This window comes from Mugil cephalus, chromosome 6 (assembly GCF_022458985.1).
Source record: "Mugil cephalus isolate CIBA_MC_2020 chromosome 6, CIBA_Mcephalus_1.1, whole genome shotgun sequence".
NCBI classification, from domain to species: Eukaryota; Metazoa; Chordata; class Actinopteri; order Mugiliformes; family Mugilidae; genus Mugil; species Mugil cephalus.
The window spans coordinates 2,318,235-2,341,453 of record NC_061775.1 but is presented as its reverse complement, the minus strand read 5'-3'; the positions used below and the strand labels follow the sequence as shown (position 1 = coordinate 2,341,453).

At 39.1% G+C, this 23,219-nt stretch overlaps 1 protein-coding gene across 3 annotated transcripts; it reads left to right on the top strand.

The window, feature by feature from the left end:
• The first annotated feature begins 87 nt into the window (after nt 1-87).
• LOC125009197 (guanine nucleotide-binding protein subunit beta-4) lies at nt 88-22,665 on the top strand. Of its 3 annotated transcripts, XM_047586926.1 has the most exons (11): nt 88-218; nt 5,637-5,717; nt 11,054-11,228; nt 11,642-11,680; nt 12,010-12,116; nt 14,258-14,321; nt 15,143-15,305; nt 16,612-16,678; nt 17,068-17,269; nt 17,576-17,792; nt 17,989-22,665. In XM_047586926.1, exons 3-11 carry the CDS (start codon nt 11,172-11,174, stop codon nt 18,093-18,095), a joined length of 1,023 nt encoding a protein of 340 aa, XP_047442882.1. In that variant the 5' UTR covers nt 88-218; nt 5,637-5,717; nt 11,054-11,171; the 3' UTR covers nt 18,096-22,665. The 3 variants fall into 3 exon arrangements, with proteins under 3 accessions (XP_047442882.1, XP_047442881.1, XP_047442883.1); XM_047586925.1 differs by lacking the exon at nt 88-218 and having other exon boundaries at nt 5,485-5,717; XM_047586927.1 differs by lacking the exons at nt 88-218; nt 5,637-5,717; nt 11,054-11,228; nt 11,642-11,680; nt 12,010-12,116 and adding an exon at nt 12,136-12,981.
• Nucleotides 22,666-23,219: the final 554 nt, after the last annotated feature.

The window sequence follows — 23,219 nt, the reverse complement described above, 5'->3', positions numbered from 1 at the left end:
CCTCCCTCCCCCCATATGCTCACCGTCCCACTCAGCAGCACTCTACCTCATACTCCAGCTCTGCCTTTCTCTCCATTTACTGCTCATCCTAGCAGCATCTACACTCAGCTGAAAGGAAGAACTGAAACCATCCCCTCTGTGCGACTCATAATCCATGCCATTTAGGACGTATGCAGAAAACGCCCACTTCCTCTGCTACTCATCTGCTCTGGAAAAAGGTAGAAAATTTATTTATTTTTTCTAAATATTGAGTTTCTGGTGCTAAATAGTGTGAATGTGAATGAGATCATTACTGCCGGGGTGAACGTGAAAATAAACAGCTATATCTTTTCATAAAAAGCCCAACACATTCCTGCTCTTTGGAATATTCTAACAAATCATATGAATTCTGCACTTAAAGCTAAACTTGAATTAAAATTGGGGTGGGAGTGGAGTTAAAATTATCAGTTGAGCTACAATTAACTGGGGAAACACTGGATTCTGTAGCATTTCGTTGGTGCCAAACTGATCTGATCATCAGGTTTAAACAGTTGGCTTCAGTTTTCAGGCAACCAGGAGGTAATGCATTGTTCTTGTCTGATGTTCACAACCTGTGGTGCACCAAAATGTCAAGTAAAAATAATTGTGGGGTCATGCTAATAAATTAATGATTATCTGGTGTCACAGTGTTGCAGCTGTGATGGGAGGCATTTAAAAAGGCTGGCATTAGCACACCGGGGTTGTTCCTCACTTCCTCAGCCATTTTTTTCCTATGTATGACTCGTGCGATTCACTTCTTAGGAAACGCAGCATGTTAGTTCACACTTTGCGTTGTTTGTTGCACCCCTGATTTACAGAAGTGTCTGGGATTCCCCTGGACTGAAACACTCTCACTTCTTCTGTTTGCACATTTCCTCTGCAGCTTCACCCTGAAACAAAAGCTAAGCTTCAGGTCTACTCATTCTCTGCTAAACTGACTCCTTCCTTTAGATGTAGCTGGTGCATTGTCTTCGAGGGAAACTTTTGACGAAAAACATTTCAAGCTGATGTATTTGATGCAAATGTGGCTTTTCTATTTCACTGAGAGGATATCATAAAATACCTTGATACAATACATTTAATTTCACACAAATGTCAACATAATAAATACATTTATGCATACAAAAAGATGGAAATTTTGCATCCCTGTTATTACAACTTCCATTCTTGTTCCAGTTATTTGTTGTATTTTTTTGTGCTGATACCTGTTGGTGAAATCTATTTGACTCCATTGTTTTTGAAACAGTTGCACAACCAAGAATATTTGATTTCAATACCTAATATGATAGTATTATTCTGATAATTATCATAATAGCAGTTTTGTGTCCCACACTCCACTTCAAAATGGACACTGTGTCACTTCTCCGTTGTATGTACGTGCTTCTGTCCTGTGCAGTCAATTTGGATAGCAACAGTACTTGGCCTTTGCCTTGAGCAAACCCGACTCGACAATCGGTGTCCCGTTTGCCAGTGGTGTGACTCCAACACAACATGAGAGACATTATCGCAGAAACGATGAGGGCTCTTCACCAAGCTGCTGCTGTGACAGTCTCTCATGGGCCAACAATAGCACTGAGATTAGACAAGAACCCAACACAGGAACAGAGTAAACTGCTTGTTGTTACACTCTTGACTTAGACATTATCTGGAGTGATCACATCTGAGAACCCGTCTGTGACCGTCACTGTGGATCCTTGTTAGTTGACCAACAAAGAAATAATCGACTAGGGATGGTGATGTCTGATGCAACTGATCGATTATTGCATTTATTTATATTTTTTGATTTGGTTGAGTAAGCTGCTGGGCAAAACATTAATTAGATAAAGAATTTTCTTTTTGTAAAAGTCCTGTCACGGCAGCACATGTTCCACCTTAGGAGCAAATTTACGTAGCTGTAAAAGTGATGCATTGTTTCCCAGGATGGGAAAAAGAAAAACCATTGTGTTACCAATGAAGAGATGGTCCTTCAGAGCTGTTTGACACAAGATAGATAATTTCAGCATGGCCAGTTGAGCCCAAGCTGTGCCAGTCAGCAAGTAAAAACCCTGAAACTGTCAACATCTATTTTCCTCATCATGGAGAGAGAGCTCAGCAAGGCACGCATATTTTAAGTCACTTTGCACTCTTCAAGAGGGCCCTTTTTTCAATAATCCATTATGCATAGGAGCTCTGGCTCTCCCTGGTATTTCTCCTACCTTCTTGACGTCAGTTGCCATTTGTGAGGGTTACCCTGGCAACGGCCAGCCTCCCCGGGAGATGTCTGGTGGATAAGATGGCCCCGATAAAGCCTTTTAAGGTTTTACTGTTGCTACACCTTTTAATTACCTTTGATACAGTGGAAGTATTACACAGAGGTGTTTCGGGGCATGTAGCCACATGTGGGCAAAAAAAGGAAGTTGCAAATAAAAATACACATTGAGAAGCCATCCCAGATTGACCTGCCATTGTCTCCCACGTATTGGGATTGTTTTTAGAGCTGAAAATGAATTGGGTGTGACAGTTCTTTTGACCATGGTAAACAAAAGGAACATGTGTACTACCCGTTTAACATTATAGTATTATATAGTAATTTGTGAGATAATATGAAATGGTCATTCATGTTGTTCAGGTTATCCATTAAACCATAAATTTCCTTTTGGCTTGCAAACTTTGTGATAATATATTCAAATGTATTACCGGAGTAATTGTACATCTATGCAACACATAAGCTGACAAACAGCAGGATAATAGAAACTGTGCTAACCTGGTGATAGTTTCAAGAAGGTTTTAAGCAGTAATGAAGAGAGAAGGCTGCTCATGTTTCCCATAAGCCCTAAAACCACCCTCACATTCAAATTATGTAATTCATCTGCATGACTGTTACCATGTGTTGAGCTCTGTTGCTTGTGTGGTACACATGTTGAATTTGCATCCATGCAAAAATACCTCATCTGTATGCAACAATACAGTTGAGGTACTGTACATGATACCTGTTCCAGGCACCAGGATGCTATTTATAGCCTCACCAACATGTGTGTCTTGCTTTTTTTTTTCAGACACTAGGCTATTGATGTGCTATTTTTACAGTGTCAATTTGCTCCCTCCCTTCCCTCTTGGTTGCCAAGCAATGGGCCAAGGGACCTGATTGGCCAAGGATGTGCTTTTGGACACACTGGCTGTGGTTCTCAGCTGGCTAATGAATTCAGTCTTTTTTTCTTGGGCAGGGAGCAGAAGAGTTGACTCCTCCTTATGTAGTTTTCTCCCCCATGTATATTCAGCCTCTAGTCCAAAAGGCTAAAACATACACACAGAGATATACACAGCACATACAGCCTACTAAACCATACTCTATGACTAGATTTGAACTACAGTGCCATTTCAGATGTATGATTTATATCTACCTTGTGCAATTAGTATATTAGTTGAGCAACCTCAGACATGATCTGACAAAAATCTAAGGATGACACAAGATTATGTCATCTGGAAAACAAGCTACGGCAAACACCCTGCAGTAGGACCAACAGTGAAACTATGCAATTGTTTGTCGTGTATTTCTCCTACATCCTGAAAAGACTATAGTATCAAACAGGGGGAGATTTGTGGTTATGGCTTGGCATGTATCATCCAGCTTCTCTGAACTATATATTCCGCCATAGTGTTATCTTTGTTTGTAACCATTCCACTGAGTTGTATCATAATAGAATAAAAATTCCTATGTCTATGAATGTATGAATAGCAAATGCTGTATGAACTATTATCTTTTGATAATAGCCTGTTTCCAGGTTCCACTAATGATCATTGTAAACCAAGAGCAACATATGTCTCTGCTATCATGTTAATCCTAATCCTCTCAATGTATTTAGGGGGAAATTGGTCTGACACACCTAACCTACTGCTGTGTATATGAATTCAATTAGACTTAATCTGACCCCATGCCAATTGGAAAGGAAACCGAGGACTGGGAAACTTTCATCTTCCCTCCATTGATTATGGCTCGTGCAGAGATATGGAAACGCCTATCCCACTGTTCCCTTTCATTGGCCCCATTAAAAATTCATCATGTCCTAATGGAGAGAGATCCTTTTCAATGAGCCCACTGCTGGCCGACCATGGTGTGCTGGGGTGAGACTTGGCACAGCTGTCTCCTGGCACAATCCAAACCTTAGAGATTTGAGATTTAGAGGTTCTGGTTTTTAGAGGTTCTGGTTTTAGAGGTTCTGGTTTTTGTTTGTTTTTTTAAAACAAACAAAAACCAGATTTGTCTTCACTTCTTTGTGTTGTTATTGGAAATATAAGTTTGCTCATATTAGTGAAGCAATATAAAAATACATATCGCTGTAGTAGGGCGGCACAGCGACTCAGTGGTTAGCACCGATGCTTCCCAGCGAGAAGGTCCGGGTTTGAGTCCAGCCTGGGCCTCTTGCCCAATGCCAGCTGGGATAGGCTCCAGCGACCCCTGTGACCCTAGTGAGGATCAAGCGATATGGAAGATGGGATGTTAGTTCCATTGTCTCACTTGGTGAATTTCAACAAATTTACTGCATCAAAACCATTTACTTTATTGACCATTTGTCAATAAATGTCTGTCATAATATTTCTTGAAACACTAGAGGGCAGAACTTTTTGGGCGTGCCATTTCTTCAGGAAATGTAGATAAAGTATGAACTAAAACCAATGACCAATTTTCATTATCAATTTTCACATGTTTCATGTTTGGTATTTCAGTATTGTAGAGCTGTCTGTACCATACGGTCATTTTCTTTAAAAAACAATTCTCATCGCACTTTCATATTGCCATATAAACCCATGACAAATCCAGAACAGGGGTAGGGGTATTTTCCCTTTTCATTTCACCATCCTAAAGAAGAATTATAAGGTTCTCAACAAGGTTTATTGCAGAATAGCTTCGATATTAGATTTAGTAGCTACTGCAGCACATAGCTTGAGCTATTTTGGACTAAAATATAAACATTATTTTTTGTTACACTAATGATGACAAGTCTCAAATTAAAGTCATAACTTACAATATATGATCACAGGTGTTACATTCATGAAAATTATTGTAGCCTACTTTCCTCCTCTCCAGCCCTATTAATTATGCTGTAGTTTATTGGCTCTTCTTGATATCTATCCGTGTTGGTATTTGAAGAAATCAGTGAGTGGAGTCTGGCTTTGCAAACCAGAGGTGAGGTCCATATGAATCACTACTACTACTATAACAAGCTTTATAGGTCTAATATTTGTTTCCTGTATCCCATTCGGTTCCTTTTTGTAAGGGGGGCTGACAGACGGTACCACTTCAGCCGAAGGGTACACAGCCGCTTTTAAATATTGTCCAGGCTAATATAATAGTTATTATTGATTGTGGGGGAGTCAAGGCGTGACTATGTGTGTTTATGCTGCGAGTTTGTGGTTAAAATGTTGTTTTATTGAAAATAATATAAAAATATTAACCTCTCCGTTACCGCGCACCCCTCAGCGTAGGCTGTTGCCATGTTCCCACTTTCATGGGTGTGGTGATTAGCTTGCTTGGTGAAAATTTTAGTCAAATCCGACGCGAGTAGTACTGGCTTCTGACCCTTTAAACCGATTAAATTGTTTTAACATTAACACGGATCCCCTTGCGATTTCTTTCACAGCTGTGACCATGGTTGTCGTGTGAAAACGGATCGGCGTGACTCGGACTGGAAGCACGGACAGAGCCAAAACGCCTGTTTCAGGTAAGGACATGTAGTTGGTCTTGATATTTTGTTGCCTTTTAGACTATTTCCTGCTTTGCTCGGGGGCCGTTTTATTTTGTTTAATGTTGAGGGCGAGATTCAAAAAAATGTCAGTATGCTTTATATATTCTGGACACTATAAACAGCGGCTGTTGAAATAACTGTTCCCAGGCTACTATTGCCTCCGTGCTGTTTTTTGCTGTAAGCTCAGCTTTCCACTGCTTAAAATTCACTGCTATCCAAACGCGGCCTTTTTTTTTTTTTTTTTTTTTTTTTTTTTTTTAAACAGGCTGTCAATTGACTCTCAGGCGGAACTGTAGGGACAAAAATCTTTCACTATCACGCACACAAGTTCATGTGTTCCCATTTCATACACCAGTTTTCGTATTTGTGGTTGCACGATATCCTGCGTAGCTGCTTTTTTTTCTCTTCTATTAAATATACATGACAGTCCGCCTTCACCCGAGCATCAACTGGTATCGTGACGGGGTGCGCGCCTCCTGCAATTTGTTGCTTGAATCAAGAGTGATTTCGACTCGGCGATATTCATAAAGATTGCGAATGTATTTTCATGCTGTCTGTTTTTCATGTGCTGTTGCTGATAGTTTCCTGCCCGCTGACAGTCAGTATGTCCAAATAGTGTCATTCATCTGTGTGTTTTGAAGCTGTTGCGATTAATCAACAGGTTTAAGTCATTGTTTTGTGTCTTTTTAAAACAGCCAGTGACCATATGAGTTTAAAATATAAGATTGGCAGATAACGTGGATTTCGAAGAGTCGAGTTGAGTTTAACTTCAATGCAGCCAAAAAAAAAACTAAAAAACTAAAGCAAACTAAAAGTGATCGGTTAATTAATCAAAAGGAAAATTGAGTTGACGACCATTACAGTAAATTGCAATTAAATTATCTGGATATGTTGTCTGGTGCCAGCTTCCCCTGCGTGGTAGGTTTATACAATTTTAATGTGAACAGAGTAAATGATTAATCAAACTGAATACCAACCAATGAACCTACAATGTAGATGTTTAAAGTACATAAAAAATGTTTCGCAGTAGATGGGTAATTGTGTAGTCACTGTATTTTTCGAGTTTTGGCGTGATGATCTGACCATGTTGCAAAATCATGTTGCAACATAATTGACTCAAAACAAATTGTGATTGAAGTTTAAATTGTAGTTCTTGAATTGAGTTGCAAGACACCAAGCATAAAAGCATTGCCCATGATTAGAACCTTTTATATATTTTTTTATTTCCTCCCCTTATTGTTAAATATGGTGTAAAGTCAGTTTATTAGGGCTTGTCAGATAGAAACTGTGCAGACTAACACAACACAACACAATAATAAAACCTTCATGAAGGTTTTAGATTAGATTAGATTGGATTCAACTTTATTGTCATTACACATATACAGGTACAGAGCAACTAAATGTACTTTAGCATCTAACCAGAAGTTCAAAAAGCATTATGTGCATGTAGAAGAAATAGTATGGTTTTATAAGTGGTATGGTACAGGTTGTTGAGTTGTTAAACAGTTAAAACAGTTTTGGGTGTTGTTAGTCATTCATATTTGTGCATTATTCTGTAATAGTCAGATGAATTAAACCTATGATCATAGTAAGTTGTTGTCACACACTTATTCACAGTATATCACAATAGATATCCTTCATAGCTTGTATACTGAACCAAATTTTCAGCTGACTTAAAAGAAGACATGTGGCCTCTCAGCCTCACTGAAATCTAATCGGGTATTTCCTTAATTCTTCAGATGTTTGGAATAATTGGTGAGTTACCTGAGCAAGTTTACACCTGGTAGAGCTGCTCCAGTGCATTCAGTTTTCACTTTCACATACCAAACAGTTTCCTGCTTAGTCTCAGTGAGGCCTGTTCAATACAGACAGAAATCAGCTCAACAACTGTGAGAGCAAGATCACGTGTACTTTTTCATTTAAAAAGAAATACATAGAGCAAAGGAAAACATGTCTTCCTCCACCACACTAGGTGGTGATATGTGTCTTTTCAGCGGGTCAATACAGCCCCCTTTAAGGTTGACCCATTACGTCATATAATAAACAACTGGAGTCTTCATGCCGCAGACCAGCATTTCAAACAACAAGAAGATGGATAATAGTACAGTTACATGCAGTACAGTTAATGTTGTATGTAATGTGCGGGAGCTTCTGGCATGTTGCTGTTCAGGTGGTCCTTCTTCTGGCTCTGTTTACCTTCTTCTTCTGGGACCGGAGTTGTATGCCAGCACAACTGTTGTGGAGCATGCACATTTACATTGTCTAGGCGTATACATGCCGGTGAAATTTTTTTTCCAATCACATTATCTAGTTGTCTTAGTCGGACAAGGAAAACTCTGATATTAGTTGGGGTAACTAGTTGAAGTAATCCAGTTAGAGTCGGCTTAAGGCAGTTTGTTTTTTCATGTGCATGTAAATGTACTGACTGTAGAATCAGATACTGGGCAAAGACAAAGGAAAGTGACAAATTTACCACCTGATGGTGTTAGAGAAGAGAGAATGTCTAAATGTATATATATATATATATATATTTAGTCTAGGTAAAGTGTTGATGTTTGATCTGATTCAAATTGTGATCTTTGTGTGATCCTTGTGATCTACTCCTGGAGTTTTGGTGAAGCACCTACGGTACCAAGGCAATAGTTCAAGTGAATGAGCAGGAGAAAAAAAAAACAACAATCAACAACATCTCCTGTCTCAAATCTACTGAGACCATGCCTCACTATGGGAGCTACAAGTGTTCAGAAGATATATTAGTGCCTTTCAACAATGAAGTTTAAACTGTGGACATGATGTAAAGATGGACAAACCCTCCATTATGTCACCCAGAGACTTCCTGAAGAGCATTTTAGACTCCCGCTGTTGCCATCTTGGCAGTGCCTGACTTCACTTAATTCCAACTAATCCAAAAATAAGCAAAGAGGTGGAGCAACATTTGAGCTGGGAGGGGAAGCCTATGTAGACATAAAAATAAACATTTTTTACAGTTGTCTTAAATGAGTAAATAAGCAATGGGGAACAAATCTGTTTTTTGTTTTTTTTTTTGTACAAGGCTGTAATCATGTTTTTTTTTTCTTTCTTCCTTTCTTTTATATATATATATATATATACACACACACACACACACACAAATGCAATCTTGATCATGTGACATAAATAATATGTATTAAAATGAATGTGTGTTTCAACAGTTGCTGGAATCTGACATCTAATCCCTTCAAACTCAAATTATGAATGCCTGCTAATGCTGAGAAATTCACATTTCAGAGAATTTAAAATTGAAGCTTTTCCTTGCTGCTCTTTCATTACATGGTCATAATCGTATACAAACGAATGTAAGAATATATCTGTCTCAGATTTGTGGAAGAGAAATATGACTATGCTCAACTTGAGGACGATAACACAAAAATGCACAGTGTGTGCACATCTCCTTGTGTGTTTTTGTCATGAACCTCCGTGGGTTTGTGTTGACCATAGATGTTTTGGCCTAGTTCAGGTACAGTGGTCTCAGCTGGCAGCATCAAGCTGAACAGGATGGGTGTCTGGATGTCAGTAGGGCAGAGCAGTAGCAATTGCTGCCTCCCATGGCCTGCTGCAGGGGCCCAGCTGTGGCAGTGCCAAGCAGCCCTATCAAATATAGCTGGCAGCCACAAACTAAACAATGGGCAGCTCCAGCACACAGCTCCGCCTTTGTTGCGCCTGATCCTGTGCCATACTCCAGGCCTTTGTTGGCCCTGCTGGCTGGTTGCATGACTCAAGTCACACAACTGGAGAAAAGGCACGCACACTCACTGTGGTTTACGACTGTAAATTGTTAAAGGTAAACTTTATCTAGCCCTTTTCTAGAGACCATTTATCTGTATTCCTTACTTTGGCTGTCTATATGGTTACTTAAAATAGCAGTTAACTAGGTCCTTTTTTGTTTTCTTAATGACTTGTGTATGTATCAGAATTCCTATTCATCTGACACTCACAAATGCATGACTTGTCTAAAATCTGAGTCATCAGTTTCATCCAAAAACTGAATGCAACATTATTTTCAGTATTATTCAGCCTCATTTGCATTATTTTCTTTACGGCTGAGTCTATCTTGCGTTTCAGGACACAAGTCTGAAAACATCGCATTCTGTCACTTTGATTGGTTGGCTAGAAAATATTCAGCTGAATTGTAGCAGATTTGGTGGTGCGCTGTGTGATGTGGCAGATTTCAGAGCAATACAGTATAATGGATTGATGGCAGTCATAGAGCGGTATCACAGGGAAGCTGATGCTGAGAGCCTCACTTCAAGGGGGTTGCGTCAGCCAGAGGAGAGAGTGACGTCACTCCCTCCTAGGCAGCTGAAAGCTTTGCAATGTCTCGTTACTGTCAAAGACCCCCTTGGCTGAGACAAGAGTCCATAATGAACAGTCTGAGGGATCCTCTTTTGTGTTAATGCAGTGGAGGCACCGTGGCCAAAACCAACTGAACTGGGAATCAAAAGGAAAAAAGTCTGTCTAGATAAATCTACAGTGTCTTAAGCAGCATGAGCCTGATATCATTATCTTGGCTATTTGTTAATTTAATCAGCAACTTATATCAGATTATTTAAAAAATAGTAAAGCACAAACATCCTGTTTTTATATGTGTGTGATTTACTGTGGAGAAGAAGGGTTAGTTTCTGTCTGATTGTTAAATTATAGAAAATGGAACTGAAAATTTAATCTAAAAGGGTAAGACTTTTGGACAGCAGACTGTAGAACAGCCTGGAAAACCTGAGGAGGGTCTAAGTGCCTTGTGACCCACATTCAGGCTCCCCAAGGTAAAGGAAGTGGCAACTGTCATGTGCATATACACAGATGCAGGCATATATACACACACAGATACTCAGTCTGACACAATTAACCCAGACACACACCCACATAGATGCTCACATATTGCATAAACAAAATAATAATGTATGCACGTGTGTTTTCTTTCTCGCTTCGACATGTTGTCCATCCATCCACATCAGACACAATTAACACATACACATACACACGGCACTGTGGGCCGAGCAAATAGCGCAATGCAACAACACAAAGGCTGATTGAGTGAGGAAAGGTCAGAGCCTGGCTCAGATGGCCTTTTGAACCAGATTGGGGGTGTTTGAAGAGCCAGGCCACCCTCCAGGCTGCCAACCAGCCCCACCCATCTCCACCTTTCGTGGCACCCTCCTCTTTGGTCTGAAGCCAAACAGGATAGCAATGTTTGTCTGGTGGAAGTGCTTCCATCCTTTTCTGTCCGTCTGCCTGTTGAACTTATAGTATTATTTCTGTCTCTCTCTGTCTTGCAGGTGTCAGCTGGTAAAGTGCGCGTGTGGGTGAGTGTGTGTGTGCGTGCAGGCACGTGTGTTTTCCCAGCCCAGTCTGTGTTTGGAGCAAAGTGTGACCTGAACACATCACAGAGGGACAATGAGTGAGCTGGAACAGTTGCGGCAGGAAGCCGAGCAACTACGCAATCAGATCCGGGTACAACAACGTTTTGTGTGCATGTTTGTTTATGTTGTTGTATGTGTGTTTTGTATATCTGTGTACATCACATGTGTGCCTGTGTCTGTTCGCTGAAAGCTGTGACTCACGCAGATTCAGATGAGACAGTGACGCATATAACTTGTCAATCAGTCACCTCCATTCTCGTGTAGAAATTGGATTCTGGGAATTGATGTATAAATGTCAGTTACTGTTGTGTCATTATTCTGTGACAACTGAGGTTCTGTCAGTGGTAATAAATTATGGTACGTTTGAACACTTTTAAAAACTATTGTCCTTTTACAAAAATTGTCTTCTGTCATTTTGCATGTATGACGTTTTGCTATGCAGTCATGGATTAAGCTGACATTAGTCCACGGGAACATCAGTATTATGGTTTTCTTGTGTTGCAGGATGCCAGGAAAGCCTGCAGTGACTCTACTCTGTCACAGGTAAGAGACTCTCAAGAAGCCTGGTAAATAAATTGCACATAATTTTGTGTGCATGACAAATTTAGGTTTAGCAATATCTGGGGCAAAACAGGTCAGTGAGTCAACTAGATACTTTTACCCATTTACAAGTTGCTTAATTTGTATTCAGTTTTAGCCCTGTGAGAGCAGATTTATTTCCATCCTGAGACATCATGCGATGATACACATCATGTTCAGGGATGTGTTTTGTGATGCTCGCATGTTTTTGCAGCCTCAGCTAGGGTCCGGGGGTGATAAGTGTGCAGGGGCCTCAAGTGTAACCACTGACACTTCTTCCTGTGTTTTGGCAGATCACAGCTGGTCTGGACTCAGTGGGCCGGATACAAATGCGGACACGACGCACTCTCAGGGGCCACCTGGCCAAGATCTATGCAATGCACTGGGGGAGTGACTCCAGGTAGTGTACAGACAGCACGTTTATTAGCCTCAAGCAGGATGCGGAACTAACCTTTTTGTTTCCTTTTGTTTCACTACAGTGCTTTTTTGCCTATTTGTGTTTGTGTTTTTATTTTCATGTGTGGACATTATTTACCTTCTTTGGTATTTCACTTCATATATATGTAGATATTTTTTGTAAAATTACAAATAACAGCAGAATATAAACAAATAAAACTTAATTATCTTCCCCATTTCTAGTAATCTTGAGAGGCCTTATAGAAGTGGGAACAGGTTTCTTCATTATTCTAATCAAATTATTATTATAATTGATTTTAGTTATTATATTTTATATATATTATATTTTATTCACAATTTTATTATCTATTTTGTACGTTTTGTAGATTTGGTCTCTTGGTGGCTGTGTGATGGTAGTCATGTGCTTAGTGATTTTCTTAATCTTTTTTTTATCCATTGAAACAAAAAAAAATACAAATATATTAATTTCTTGTCCTGCTGCGGTATGTTGAAATCTGTCCTGCCTATGATAGCATGACCACTGTCCATGGTATAGATGTAGCATCAGAGAGCCACTGACAGTTAACATGGATAGTAACAGTAAAAATAAATAAAAAGTAAAAAAGATTCCTTCATTATTAGTAAGACAGAAAACCAGTTTAACGAATGAACTAATTGCAAACATTTCAACCGCTCATAGGCACCAAAATCCACCTAAAACAATAACATCCAATCAAGTGCAGCACATTTTTATCATTTCTATAATAAGCGTTTTTATGTGTTTAACTTGTGTGTTTGTCATTCTTTATCTTTCTTTCTATCCACCTGTGTCCCAATGCAATGCACTGGGGCAGTGACGGGAGTCCCAGGTGTGGGGCTATACTTCTATTAGTATTTCTATTACTGCCACTACTCTACTAATATGACTAATACCACCATCAGTGACTGTCACTCCTGCCACCTCCACTACTACTGTACATTTGTTTAATGCTAGCACTGTTAAATCACTCCACTGTGAGCACAGTATGACATTCACTAGGCACAGAAACTGATGGTCACCACAGCTTTTGAATTTATTTAAAGATGCAGTTTGTAAGGTCTTAAACTTCGACAGTTTTCCAGCTGTTGTGATCATTTGTTTGTGAAATTTCCTCCTTGGATTGAAACAGTCATTGTTGTCACCAAATACAAACTTATAAACTGCCTTTTTAACTGTTTGTCCAGATTTTATTCCCTTAATATGCATGCAGTGCACTAACCTTGACCTGTATGAAATAGGCTGGAAGATGGTGTAGCCAAATATGGGGTTCTGGTTCTGCAGGTACAAATGTATTGACTTTATAGACTAAATTGTACATTATGTACATCTTTCTTCTTCCAAGAACACTATTGTTCTGGATTTTCACCGCTAATGCTTGCTTCTGAATATAACTAAGCTCAATACATGTGCTTATTATTCTGTTAGGTGAGTGTAGAGGTGTGATTGTGTGCATGGGTGTGCCTAGCACCCTCCAGGTGACCCTGCAGGAGACCAGTGTTTATTTTGTATACAGCCACTGACATTTGAGCGTGATGGTTCTCCTTGATTGTAGTGCAGCACCATCAAACCACTTCCTTTCCCCGGAGAGATGGAAACACCCAGTCAGTATGAGAGGGAGGGGTTCCAGCTGTTTCTGCATCTGTACCCTCTACAACTCTTACTATTGTGTCTGATTCTGATTCCGCCTGATTCTGTCTTACTGTTGTTGCTATACCTTTTCCACCCCCAAACATTTTTTTGAGTGCTTTCCAACCCTTTGAGGCTTCCACCTCCAGCCCAACATTAGGGACTTTTACATAACTTGGGTAATAAATATTACATGGAGTTGGGCATTAAAAGAATCTTCCCTAGACAAGGAGACTTCCACCACAAGAGGGAGAAAGAAGGAAATGTGAAGGGAAATTAGGACTGGGAAAGAAGAATGGGGAACTCATGCTGAATGCTTTTGATCGAGCGCCTTGCAGTCATTCAGGTTTACATGTTTGCACAGTAGTTTGTAAGGTGGCTGCTACTCATTGCTTGTAATGAACCAGGTGCATGTATGTTTGGTTATGTGGGTTTTTCAACATATGAGCCTCATGTCATGCTGCTCTACTTTTTTCTAGGTTACTTGTCAGTGCCTCACAAGATGGAAAGCTAATTATCTGGGACAGCTACACAACAAATAAGGTGAGATTCAAAGTGTTTTTTTCATGATTGTTGTTTGTATATATAATTTGCGCTAACACACCTACATTAAAATCCATCCAATCCAGTACAATTTGAGGTCAAACCTGTGCTGCACCGATCTAGATTTAGCTTTTGGAATAAACATTTCAAGACACTGATTTCCAAATGTTCCTTAGAGTATATTATCTTAATTTGATTGGACTTCCTCTGTTACGTCTCCATCATAACCCAATTTAGTTAATAGTAACACCATAAAAGAATTACATGGCCCTTTTTACTTGTAAGATATATCATGAGATTTTATGTTGAACATAAACTTGTACCAGCGTTTTGACTTTTTTAATACTCATAAGTTCAGTTGTTTTTGCATCAACACTGCCATTTTTCATCCATTTATCTCCACCTCCAAGTCATTACCCCTAATTAACTTGAAATAGCAATGACACTCTGTGTTGGTAGCAGCCATCCCCAGCAGGATACAGCCAGACACACACACAAATATGCTTTAGGAACAACTCAAACAAACATGAAGAACAGCTCAAGGTGTTGACCTGGCCTCCAAATTGACTAGTACCCAAACTGATCAAAAATCCGTGGGATGATCCACAGAGACCCCTCCCCACTAACAACACTCTGTTACCAGACACTACAGGACCCCCTCAGAAGGCCCATGTCCATTCTCTGATGAGTCATAACTGTTTTAGAGGCCCATTATTAGGCAGGTGGTCATAATTTTGCGCTTGATCTGTGTATTTGCTTTATGGTATTTATTAATAAAAAAAGAAAAGAAAAGAAATGACCCTTAATCTCCTCGGGCTTAGATGCATGCCATCCCTTTGCGCTCTTCCTGGGTGATGACGTGCGCCTACGCCCCGTCTGGGAACTATGTGGCCTGTGGAGGTCTGGACAACATCTGCTCCATATACAGCCTGAAGACCCGCGAGGGCAACGTTCGTGTCACCCGAGAGCTGCCTGGACACACAGGTATGCACAGTGGCAGCCACAAAATAAACAAATACAAACAGACTGGACATATTGCTTTAATGTATCTAAGTTATTTTCACATCATACAATAAACTATATACTAACCCAGTGAATGACAACAAAGCTGTACAAACCATGAATTGACATGTGACATCTGTGAACTCCTAGTATTGTGAAATTATGGTCACATTAGCTTAACATCAGCTTAACTGTAAAACTATGGTAGACATTTTACTAAATTTCATAATTCAAATTTTTAGAGATTACAGTCTTCCTGTTGAGAAAGTAATGTTATCAAGTAATGGCTCTTACATTCAAGTCTTCACAATAAATGTTCTGCTATAGCAGAGGACCTATAGAACCTGTAAGATTGTTACATGTGGGGCAGATTATTGAGCAGTCCATCTTTTGAGCACTTGTGGCAGTTCCTCCAAGCAGCGACAAGAGGAACTTCTAAAGCTTAATTTACAGCACCACGGCACACTGAGTGCATGGCATCGACGTAGGAGTTAAGCTGTCGAAAACATTTATACCTTTGTGCTGTGTGTCTGTATTGTTCTGTGATTACGTCACCGAAACACAAGGCAGTAACTGGTTACGTGTGTTGAATTTCACTGTAGACTAAACACAATGGTGAGTGGAACTGAGTGGGTCATGTTGAAGTGTAGAAATATGGATCAACATTTAGTTTCACTGAAATCACTGCAGAACAGAACATAGAGAAGACAAGACACTCTACCCAGAGTATAAGCCTGAACAAAGGAGGACTTTCTGTGCTTGTTGGACCACTGAGTCATGTGAAGAAAGAATCATACCCGTTATAGCCCACGTTGTCTGGGTAGGTGCATATCAGGTTACCAGCTAGCTACAGTAAATGTTTGCAAGATTTCAATACTACTCAGACTGCAACTTGTTGTGTTCTTCTCCTGTACTCTACTTTATGGTTCACTTTTTGAATGTCTTCTCTTTCCAAATAGTTTGCATGGATAACTTACTGGATAGTCCTGTGCAACAACCCATTCAGTGGATTAGGAATCAGAATCAGAAAAAAACTTTATTTATCCCTGAAGGACAGTTAGGAAGTTGGGTAGATGGAGACACATACGGTTTTTGTACACTAGTGTTGGATGAACTCCTGGAACTATTATCTCAAAAATATTAGCCATTGTCAAGTGTCATTTGGTTGAAGCAGCAAGTCATCACCAGCCGCAGTATTAGTAGTTAAGAAGTCAGGAAGTGTTCAAGGGTATGGAGTTGGCAGGACAACCCTGTCCTTATCTGATGGGAAACCTCTCTTTATCTCCAGGTTATTTGTCCTGCTGTCGCTTTTTGGATGACAACCAGATATTAACCAGCTCTGGAGACACCACCTGGTGAGCAAACAACACATTTTAAACAATTAAGCCTTGCACATAATGGAAATATTCCATTTATACAGTTGTTCATGCTGCACAGTTTATTGAAGATAACCCTTTACATTATGTAAAATGTCAACAGTTTAGATACAGTAGAAAGATGTAGATGTAGAGAGTCATAAAGGGTTCAGTAAACTCAATAAATGAGCATGTTTATTAATATAGTGTTAAGCACAGTTAAATCAAAGTTCTAATAACATTACAATTTTGTTCATTGTTACAGGAAACATTTTATGTATAGTAATGTGTTGCATTTTATTCACACAACCTTCCTGTGATCTATGCAAAAAAAAAACCTTGTTCAACATTTTCCAAACTCATTTTTAATCAATACTTATTTCTTGCAGTGCATTGTGGGACATAGAGACGGGCCAACAGGCTACTACCTTCTCTGGCCACACAGGTGATGTGATGAGCTTGTCTCTAAGCCCAGATTATAAGACTTTTGTGTCAGGAGCGTGTGACGCCACCTCCAAACTGTGGGATATCCGTGATGGCATGTGCAGGCAATCTTTTACCGGACATGTGTCTGACATCAACGCCGTCACCGTGAGTACTGAAGGGAGGAGGAGGAAGGATTGCTGAACAGAGAACTGACGATTGTTGACATTTTTTATGTTTAGATTTATATGATATTTATGATACTTATTTACATTAGTGTGTCTCTTTTTACGTCAAATACAAATGTTTTCTGTTTTATTCCAGACAAACTGAGACTATTGCAGATTCATTTCACAACTAATCAGCTGATCTTGTTCAAGTTTAAGCTTTTCACTGAAATCTTCTGTGTGTGTACACCTTTCACTCAAGAACATAATATAATTTAACCTTTTTCTTTCACTTTTTCTCCTGCAGTTTTTCCCCAATGGAAATGCCTTTGGCACAGGCTCGGATGATGCCACCTGCAGGCTGTTTGACCTGCGCGCTGACCAGGAGCTGATGATGTACAGCCATGACAACATTATCTGCGGCATCACCTCCGTGGCTTTCTCCAAGAGCGGCCGTCTGCTGCTAGCTGGCTACGATGACTTTAATTGCAACGTCTGGGACACTCTGAAAGGCGAGCGTGCAGGTGAGTGATGAATTCTGGGTATGGATTCTCTAACCTTCGGATGACAGATAAAAAAACTTTTCTCGTTTAAAACAGAGCCTGTGTTTCTGTGGCACAGTGACTTATGATTATTATTGTTATTAGAAATTAAAATTCTCATTTGTGTTTGACTTTGGGATTCAGACGTATATAACCAGCTTACTTTCTTGGACCCTAGGTGTGCTGGCAGGTCATGACAACAGGGTGAGCTGCTTAGGAGTGACAGAGGACGGCATGGCAGTGGCCACCGGCTCCTGGGACAGTTTCCTCCGGATCTGGAACTAAACAAATCTCTTGCTTGTTCTACTCAATCACTGCCCGCCAACTTCCTCCGCAAAACACCGCGCTACGTATCCCGACTCATCTGCTGGGCTGGATCTGAGGGGTGCACACTGTGTCAGCTGAAATCTTCTTTTCTCACCCCCAGTTCTGCTCTCGGCTGGTGACCTGCCCACCTGTGAAAAAGTACCAACACTTTCTACCTAGAATTTTTTTTCACCTATCTATTACACAACAAAACTACAAACCTTTCAATAGAATTGTCCAATCAAAACGATAAGAGTTATAAAAAACTGAAGGATAAAAATAGATTGTGCCCTTGTACCAATTCTTTTCAAGGGGGCAAAAAAGAGCATCTGTTACCATGACTAACAACAAAGATTAGTATCAGTGTGTATTATGTAAATGTATATATAAAGACAGTATATATGTATAGCATTATGTGTGTATATATGCATCATATATGCATATATAATGTGTATGTATATATTTTTGTAGTTTATTTCCCGCACAAGATTTTTATGATTTTTCTGTGTTTTATTTTTAATGGACATACTCGCATTACTGCATAACAACAGACACATTTATTTTATCATGTGTGAGTAGAAAATTGTGTGTGACAGCTTTAAGGTGTCAGCACATTTTACCGGAAAAGTTTCTTTAAATCTTTGATTTAGTGAAGCCCACTTATCCAGCAACAGAGGATATAGCATGTAAACCAAAAATATAATCTGGCCAAAATAGATTTTTTCCATTTGTATGTGTATTATGGTTAAAGGTAGTGGGCATAACTCATGAATCCTCGTTTTCTAAATGTTGTGTTCGTGTGAATGATGCTATGATTTTTTTTTTTTTTTTTTATTATTATTATTATTATTTTTTAAACAGTACAATCTCTAGCATTCCTTACCACAGTCTTTTGTTTCGGTGGGAAACGGTCAGGCTGCTGTGGTTGTGATTAGAGAGAGCGTCAAAACCAACAAGAGTTTTTTGATTTTCTTAGTAAGTTTTTAGTCTGGATCCAGCTTTAACTCCAAAGTAGAAACTGCTGAACTTCAGGCCAAGAAAACTTAATTTTATTGGAGGCCCTGCCTTGACCTTTACTGAAATGGACTGTGGTTTCAAATCATCAGATGCTGAATATGAGAAGACCAGATCCATTCCATGCAATTTATGTGCAGCGTGATATGATTGACATTGGTCCTAACCAGAGGTCATGCTGTCCCTATCTATTGTGGGCCACAGAATCTAAACGCTCTTTAAAGCTGAGACAAGGATCTCAGGTTGCCCTACAAGTAACACTGATGTAGAGAAGGGCACAGAGAGAGGTGACTTCTTCCCGAGCCTGTAACAGTGTGAGGCCTCGAAGGACAAATGGGAAAGCAGTCAGTGAGGATCTTTAAGGAGCTTTGTGTCAAGACTATAAAGGACAACAGTGACTCTGACAGCAGCCTCTGAGGACCTGAGAAAAGATAAAGGCAGAGGGAAATATGCCTGTCAGAGCTCACTGTTTTTTTTTTTATTGTTTTTTTTCTCTTTTTTTCCTAAATGAAGGATCACAGTGTCCTTTTTTACGTCAACAAGGTGTGAATTGAGAGACTGCACGAAACTGAAATCATGTTCAACTGAAATCATGCTCCAGTATCACACCAGTGCCACCACAAGCCTGTAAAAATGGGGAAATTTAACACTCGTTATCATTTTTTTCTCACCAAAAAACATGTAATGAATTGTTAAATATTGCTAGTCAAGAAAGTACACTTGGTAGACAGAAATGTACACTTTAGTAGTGAGCTAGAAATGCATTCACAAATTGTAGTACAAACTTAAACCATTGAGCACATGTTAATTATTTACCTTTAGGAGTGCGCTTTCAGATTTTGATTATTTTCTTGTCATACATCTTCCACTATTTGGCTCTTCTAAAGGCTTAGTTTAAAAAAAAAAAAAAAAAAGGAAACGCATCATGTGTGTGAGTTGGACCTATCCATCATCTGTCTCAGGTGCCTGTCTCTGAATATAAACCATTTGACCCACGTGAGCTGGATAAAAGGGGGTGGTGCACCTCTGAGATGCGGCACTATTGTGTCTCCATTCTGCCTTACAGTACCATTCATTGTAGAAGGTAATACAAGCATCGACTACAGTAATGTTTTCCTCTTACTATTCCTTTTTACACCTTGATCAATGAGAGTGATTGCTACTTATTTTTCTTTCCAAATAGAAGCACATTCTGATACTAGTGAACACTAAAAAGCATGCTTTGCAACCACGTGCAGCGCCATACTGCTTCTTAAATCAAGTGTTTTACATCACGTTTTATACAACTCTGCTTTCTACTACTACCATAAAGTTTGTAGTATTTATTAAGGTTCAATTGGCTATCAAAGAAAGCCCCTCTTTGACATAACGTCATTCTAGTGACTTTTTTTTTTTTTTTTTTTTTTAAGATTTGGCTGCTTTTACCCAGCTTTGCATTCTTGAGATTTTTTTTTTCTTTTTTTTTTTTTTTTTTTAAATAACAGTCATAGTTTTTAGCCTGAGAATATCTTTGGAGTGTGTAGGATGTGATATGTATTGCATATCAGTGTTGAGGTGTGTGCGAGGGGGGGTTGGGCAGAGGGGGAGGGGGAGGGGAGGGAGATTTGCCGATGTATGTGGATAACATATAGATCTAAGTGTTACTTCCTCATTTGTGCCAATGTTATCCACAGACCCTGAGCTGTGAACTGAAAACTAGTCAATGTGACAAAAAACAAACATGTTAGCTCACTTTACTCAAGTGCCAGCCATCTCTGTTTCCGTCAAATAAAATCTCACCAGTGTCTGATTTTAAACCCAGTCTGTTGACTACTTACATCTGACTAAGAGTTTCTTTAACCCAATGTGTTATTAGGCTGACAGTACTTATTAGGCTCAAGTTACTATTTCAGTCAGTGGACGCCAGATGTTCATGTGTCACCAGATAAGGATGACAAAGTGACAGATGTATTTAAAGGAATAGTACAACATTTTGGGAAATGGTCTCTTGACAATAATCAGATGAGAAGATGAGTAAACGTTAAGCTATGACCTACTGACTTAGCTTAGTTAACATGTTATGGTTCACTTACAGTGTGCCTGACTATTTCTTGGCTTAAAACAGCAACCTATTTGGTTGCCTGGCAACTGGTGCCACTGTAACATAGTATTCTGTAACCATCACAATGCGTAACTGTAGGGGGATGCCGTTTGATTGAATTTACTGTGTATATGTGTGTAATCGCTAACAACATAGTTCAAACTTTCTAAAGCTTGTTAAGTGTGAGATAGCCGACAGTAATTGGTTTTGAGCATTACAATTCACGAATAATCTTTGTTGTAATGTATGACACATAATGACAGTACAAGCAGCTAGAAAATCAAAAAAAAATTTAAAAAAATGTGTCTGAATAACTGATGTAACTGATATGTAATAATATGTATGAATGAAGATTAGTACCGTGTGTGCAACAGCACCACCTGCAGTCAGGTCATAGAATACGGTATAAGACAATCAGCTAGCGGTAGCCTCGTGTTATTTGTTAATAGAAATGAGTGTGCCATCTGAAATTTCCTGACATGTTGAACTATTCCATTAAAATGACCATATTTTCACTTTCATATTTTGTCATGAGCTGCGTGAAATAAAAAAAAAAAGAAAAAATGAAAAAACTTTACACCATAGCCTTTAACTGAAGAGGGGAGTTGCCATTATAACTGAGCATGACGTTCAGCAGGCAACCATTCTGTCCGTCTCTGTGTAACTCGGCAGTAGCAGCTGCTGGAATCTGGAATAGTAACACTTACATGTGCCTGTGCAGTTCACTCATCAGAAAAGGTGCTTGACTTCATTTGGTTTTACATCGTCATTGTATTTACCTAAAGTCTTTTCCAGTTTATCCCCTGAACTGATGATGCGCTAGTGAATCCGCGTACTTGACGTTGCAAAATGTCCACATTCGATGCATTTAAGGTCAAAGGACCCACACCTGAATTTGACTTGTATTAATTATTGGGAGTTGTAACTTCTCTTGTGTTTGGTAGTGAAGTATTGACCTTTGATCTTTGAACGACAAAGAGCAGATGTGTAAAAGTCACTGCTGAGTTCAGGCAGTATTCTGGTGACTGTATTTTCACACCACTGTGGTCTCCATATGAAAAAGTTAGTTAGTTTGTGATGAACATTCAGCACCAGAGGAAGAAATATTCTTTGACACCCCATCACTTGAGTTGCATCACACCACAGCACCATCCTAAAGTAATGCACTGCCCTTTGAGTCTACAACCAACTGTTCTGACATTTTTTTCTTTCCGTGTTGTTTTAATTTTATTTATTGTTTTATGTTCTAAGCCAGTAAAGACCAGGGACTTGGTGCCATGATAAATCTCTTACAGTGCTATTGTGTGAAATTATAATCACTTGTTATGGAATAATTTTTATAGTCTTTTTCACACCAGACCTTTTTTTTGTATTTGTACAGTGGCTTGGTGATACTGATATGTTGCCATGAGTTATTGTAACCAATAAAAAAAAGCTTTTAACCAAGAATACAAATCCCAGCAGATCTTCTTTACAGGGAAATACATGTGTACAACTGTGTGCAGGAACTATCTGAAATATGTGGCCTTCCAAATGTTGAGTCAGAGGTTACTCTTTACATTCTTTGAGAAAATGGACGTACACTAGTTTCACTTGAAACAAAGAACGCGAGAAGGCCAAAAAGATGCCGTGTAGTTTTTTGTCACTAAAATTATATGAAAGAGTTAATGTTTTTTTAAATTATTATTTACATAGACAATTATATGAAACTTATTTTGAAAAATCTAAACCTAATATCTGTATCTAAATAAACTTTGCACTCGTCAGAACATTAGGTACAGTGAAAACAAATGCAGTCTAACAGTCCTACACTAAGTCTTAGAGAGAAGAGGCTGTGTTTGTATTACTGAATTGTTAGTTTGAAAACTTTATTTTACTCAGTACTAAATAACAATCCCTTCTTTCTCTTTTTTATTTCATTATGGCTATCATGAGAGGGGATTTGGTGAAGGACTGTTACATCTGAATGCATTTGTTTTCACTGGTGTACCTAATATTTTGACAAGTTA